Here is a 5499-nt window from a genome sequence, read left to right on the forward strand (position 1 = left end):
AATACGCATAGTTTAGAAGAGTGATCGATCATATCCAACAGTCATGTGGTTTGAACATTACTAACACATCTACCATTATCTATAAAGACAATGATGTATGTGTTACACAAGTACAATCGGGATATGTGAAAAGCAACTTAACAAAGCCCATCAACCCCAAGTTCGTTTATGCTTATGAATTGCATAAGATTAATGAAATAAAGGTAATGCATACCAAGTCATATGAAAATCTTGCAGATTTATTCACTAAGTCTCTTCCTGCATCTAGTTTTGAAAGATGTGTTTGTGGTATTAGGATGATGAGGCTTGTACCTTTTTTTTCTTACATGAGTTTTTTTGAAGTTTCTTATGTTAAGTTTTTTAATGAGCTAATTCGTGTGATCATGTCATGAGCTATGTACTTTTTCTCTCAAGTTTTCCCACTGAATTTTTGGAGAGTTTTAATGAGACATGTGCATTTCGCGAGAAGTACCCAATGTGGAGTGTTGGGAAATCTGGAGTTTTATAACTGAATCCGTCTTGATCTCTTTGAAGATTCGATTCTATCTTTTATAGGTTTTAGCACTATATATATGGGGCAGAACCCCTTATTATAACACATAGATAAATAAAGAATATACAGTCTTTTTCTTACTTTAATATCTTTTTTTAATTGTTCTCTCGAAGGATTGCTGGAGCTGATAACAGCTGTTTGTCAACAATTTTCAGGTACAGTCGTAAGTATGGATGCTATTTTCCCGTGTTCATTTTCTAGTTCATTGTTTTCTGCGGATGGTAAAAGAAATTGACTGATATAGGAACATTTTTCAGCCAATTTGTTTGTTCACCAAAAAGTGCTTGATTATATGACCTTTTGTATAAAAATAATAATTGACTGCAATCGCACAAAAATACAGTCGATTTTTCTTTTTTGTTTGATATGAAAATGTTGACTGCGATGCAAAAAGAAATCAATCGATTTTGTAAATGTGTTGGACTACGTCTCACTTGCTATTGGCAAAACAAAGTTGGCTGTAACCCAAAAGAAAATCAGCTGATTATCATATGGACACTGCCATTCCCCATTCCTTTGTGAAGCCCCAGGGGATCCTGGTTTTTCTTTTTCTTTTTTTCTTTCCATACCCTGAAACATTATATCTGGCCCAATAGTGTGGGGACACTTCAGGCCCCCAAATGTTGAAACAGCCCAGGTTTGCGCACACTTAAACACTTTTCCATCAGTTCAAGCACCAGAAAAGCCCAGCAAAACATTCCGTGCCTCGTTCACCATTGTTGGCACCAAATCAAGCTTATTAGTCGGCCACTGATTGGCACCCGAGCCCAGGCTCGTAGCCTCGACGGACAAAAAGCAAATCTGGACGCTTTGGGCACCATGATATCTGCAGCTGCGCAGGCACAGCGAAAAGGGAAGAAAGGAAGCAAACAGCATCGTCTTTAGAGAGTGATGAAGCGAGAGGAGAGGAGAGCTTCTGCGGGTCTGCGTCAGGTGAACCTTTTTCTCATGTCGGAGTAGTCGATATCCGATGGTTACCCCGCTCCACTCGGTCATTCACCACCACCGTCGGTCCGTCGCCAGTCGGTGCTCCGGCGGCAACCTGTTGCTGCTTTTGCTGCTGCCAGAATGTGTGTAGATGAACGCATGTCAAAGCCATAGTAGACAAGATATATCTGATGACAACGGTGTGCTGGTTTGTGAGATGCAGAAAATACAGGATATACTTAGGTTCGCGCCTAAATTTCTTATATCTAAGATTAGAACATTTTATTGAAAAAATATGGTCTACAAAGTCTTAGTCACAAGTGTAATAAAGTTAGTTGAAAAAATGAGTGTACAACGTGTAGACTAGAGATTAAGAAAATATAGCTTGCTACACTTGTATCAGTTAGCTAAAAATATATGATGTGACTAAAATATAGATATAACAAAATTAGACGTGAACCAAACATATCCTTAATCTTCACACTGTTTTGCTGTTGCAAATGGAACCGTTAGTGGAAAAGTCATATATGTTAGAAAATACTTATATCCATCTCTTTATGAAAACCATGGATTTTTCTGATCCACTTTGTGGCAGTTCCTTTAGTTACAGAGGCGAATCGTGCTCTTCATTGAACTGTCAATTCGTTTGGTTACTGTATCCTTCTGCTGTGGAGAAGCTGATTGGTTAACGACTTCAGAAGCAAAGCATCTTAGCCAAGTCGTACAATATTCAGTTGCACATATCCCTGATTCTTGCACATAATGAACTTGGGAGAACAAAATGGAAGAATTATGACGGCCAACAAAACTGCCTACTTGATAGGCCAAAACTAACAAATCAAAGAGTTCAGACTAAGATTACGAAAATCAAAGGATCGACCTACAATTTGCTCCTTTCAAAATTCAGTCTTGGCGTTAAGGTTTTAATAGATGCATCGTTAGGATCTACAGGCCAAACAGAATATCAACATCCGAGATATGATATTTTTTAACGAGGTTCGACTAACTTATCTGCATCCTCGTAGCATGACTATGTATACTCCTTTTCAACGGTTTCTATCTATCTATAGTTACAACGATGGTACTAATATTTATAATCTAAAATTAAAAGTTCAACTACAACTCTATTTCTAATCCTACGTAATTATAACTTAAGTCTATATTAAGGTGTGGATTCCTACCAAAGCCAAAGCTAACGTTCTAATTTGTAAATGAAAACACCCTTTAAATCTGACCGGCCATTTCTCATCCACACAGCTTTATTCTTTGCGAATCTCTGATATATAAGAAACATATAAATGAACCTCGTACAGGCTCTACGGATAAAAAACCGCGAAGCCAAATATTCTCCCCAATCCCGATGCACCCACCACGATCATGGACGCATCCGACATGAAGAATTCTTTCACCTCCAAAGCACAGCTCTCCTCGATCGGCCAGCTTTCCTTTCCCCTCCCGCTAGATCTCCTCCCTGCTCGACCAAAGCCTTTCTTTTGCTTTTCCCCGTGCATTGCTTTGCAATATGTTCATGCTACCCACCCCCTCTTGCGTCCTCCTGCAACGCAAAGCTCCAATCCTCACCTCCCAAGTTTCCTCTTATTCCTTCTCCCTTTCTCTCCCTCCCCCGTTGTGGAAGAAACCAGTGATTCGGCGTGCTTGCGTCATGTTATATATATGCAGCGGACGCAGGGAAAGCAAGGCCCTACTTTACACCTCCTCGTCCAGTAGCTGTCGATCGCCGCGGCCTTGTTTTGTTTGGATTTTGGAGGGAGGGAGGGAGAGCAGAGCGAGGTTGAGACCGGGAGAGATGGGTCTTAGGCCGTTGAATCGCTTGGGCTTCCTTCTTGTTCTTGTTGTCTGCTGCGGTGGTGGTGAGTTGTCGGTTCTTCGCATTCTAGCTACGTGCTAGGTTTAGATCAAGGTTCCATGATGTTTGATGTTTCTTGCATCGATTGTTTTTCTTCTTTTTCACGTGATTTTTGAGGAAATACTGTTCAGTGGTTTCCTGTAATGAACACGCAAGATACTAGATGAAAACTTAACCATCAACAAGAAGTCATGGAAAGTAAAGTAATCAGACTCCTCACGCGCACCTTGATCCCAACAGGAACAGAGCAGAGGAGAGCAGAAGCAGCCGATGGGACGAGCAGTCACAGGATGCTGACCACCGTCTCGGTGTCCAAGCCGTCCTACCCCACGGTCACCACGCCCATGTCCGCCTACGTCGACCCGAGAACGGCGCCGGGAAGACCGCCGTCCACGTTCCCGTCGTTGGCAGCCGCGAACGGCGGCGGGGGTGGCGGGACTTGGTGCGTGGCGAGCCAGAGCGCGAACCCGACCTCGCTGCAGGTCGCGCTGGACTACGCCTGCGGCTACGGCGCGGACTGCTCGGCGATCCAACCCGGTGGGAGCTGCTTCGATCCTGACACCGTCCACGACCACGCGTCCTACGCCTTCAACAGCTACTACCAGAAGAACCCCATCCCCACCAGCTGCGACTTCGGCGGCACCGCCACCCTCACCACCACTGATCCCAGTAAGCTCAATCTCTCCAGATACGCATGACGCGCCACGCACGCATACGTGATGCATTCCTTGCATTGGCGCCAACTAGCTTGTCTTTTATTAGCAATGTTTCGTGGCAAAGCACACAGCTCATTTTCAAGCGAAATCCTTTGCCATCTTGCAGGTTCAGGGTCGTGCAAATACCAAGCGTCAAGGTAAGAAACAGAGCTCATGTCAATCCAAAACCAAAAAAGAAAGAACGAAAGAAAAAGTTATTTGTAGCAGTGGCTAAAATTTTATTCTGTTGTGAAATGGCAGCGGTGGCGCTCAAGGGCTGAACACGACTGCCCCGCCATCCCCGACGACCCTGACGCCGACCGTCCCGATGACCCCGACGCCGACCATGCCGGACACTACCCCGACCACCGGAACTCCCGTCTACGGATCCATGGCTCCTCCCGACTACGGCTCAATGTCCCCTCCCGACTCTGGGTCAACGTCGCCCCCGGACTATAACGACGTCGGCGCCGCGGCGACGACGGGGCACGGCAGCGCGGCGCTGGCGTTCCTTTGCGTCCTATTCGCGACGATATCCCTGCACATCTCCAAATGAGGGCGCACTCATCTAAAGATGGCAATCCTGCGCAACAGTTTCAGTTCAGAAGTTACATGGCGCGCCCCCGTACGTGGTGGCTGAACGACTCAAAGTTGCGTTGGACCAGGGACCTCCGTGCTGGCTGCCCGGCGCCCGGGAGACCAGAGCTGCAACCCTGTTTAGTGTTGTCAGAAGCGTGGCGATGCAGCTTCTAGCATCGCCCCAGTTCTAGCGGGAGCATCAGATGTTCATATCGGCGATTCTACTATGTACTTAGGAATGTACGATAAATTCTCTTTCCTTACCCAAGGGCATTTGCTCATGAATGCTGAATAATAACGTCAATCGAAACAGAACCGACAGTTTCAGGTAAATTCTGCCGCGTGCCGCGTTTAAGCTTTGCGTTAGCCGGACTTTGTGAGTTGTGACTCTTTGGTATATGGCATACTCAGCGGGTGCCTTTGATTGAAGGCAAAGTTATAAAAGTAGGTTTCTTAAAAAAATTTAATTAAATATTGGTTCATATTTTTTAGTTAAATCAATTAAAACTAGTAAGGCTGCCCGTACATTTGCGCGGCTAGTCTTGATACATCATTTTTATATAATTGATAGTCCATAATAAACTTTAGAAATATCTATATATACAGGAATTGAATGAAAAATAAATCAGAAAAAAAATTTGTACACAATGTTCTTTGCCATGTCTTCATCTTGACTTTCTGAGTCGTCGATTAGCACCTTCAAACCTTTTCTGTTTGTGACTCTAGATAATGCCACGTACAATTATCCATACCAGAATACTTGTTTAGGCAAATACAATCTAACCTTATTAAGTGACTGTCCTTGACTCTTATTGATAGTCATAGCAAAGCAAACTGACAAAGGATATTATCTTCTTTTCAGCTTGAACAGCCACTTT

The 5499-nt window shown here is 44.0% G+C and overlaps 1 protein-coding gene across 1 annotated transcript; it reads left to right on the forward strand.

Moving 5' to 3' along the window:
* The first annotated feature begins 2823 nt into the window (after positions 1-2823).
* LOC133909992 (uncharacterized) lies at positions 2824-4943 on the forward strand. Its single transcript, XM_062352514.1, has 4 exons — positions 2824-3351; positions 3588-4016; positions 4170-4200; positions 4304-4943. The coding sequence occupies exons 1-4, from the start codon at positions 3003-3005 to the stop codon at positions 4596-4598; spliced, it is 1104 nt and encodes a 367-aa protein (XP_062208498.1). The 5' UTR covers positions 2824-3002; the 3' UTR covers positions 4599-4943.
* Positions 4944-5499: the final 556 nt, after the last annotated feature.

Source organism: Phragmites australis, chromosome 2, assembly GCF_958298935.1.
Source record: "Phragmites australis chromosome 2, lpPhrAust1.1, whole genome shotgun sequence".
NCBI classification, from domain to species: Eukaryota; Viridiplantae; Streptophyta; class Magnoliopsida; order Poales; family Poaceae; genus Phragmites; species Phragmites australis.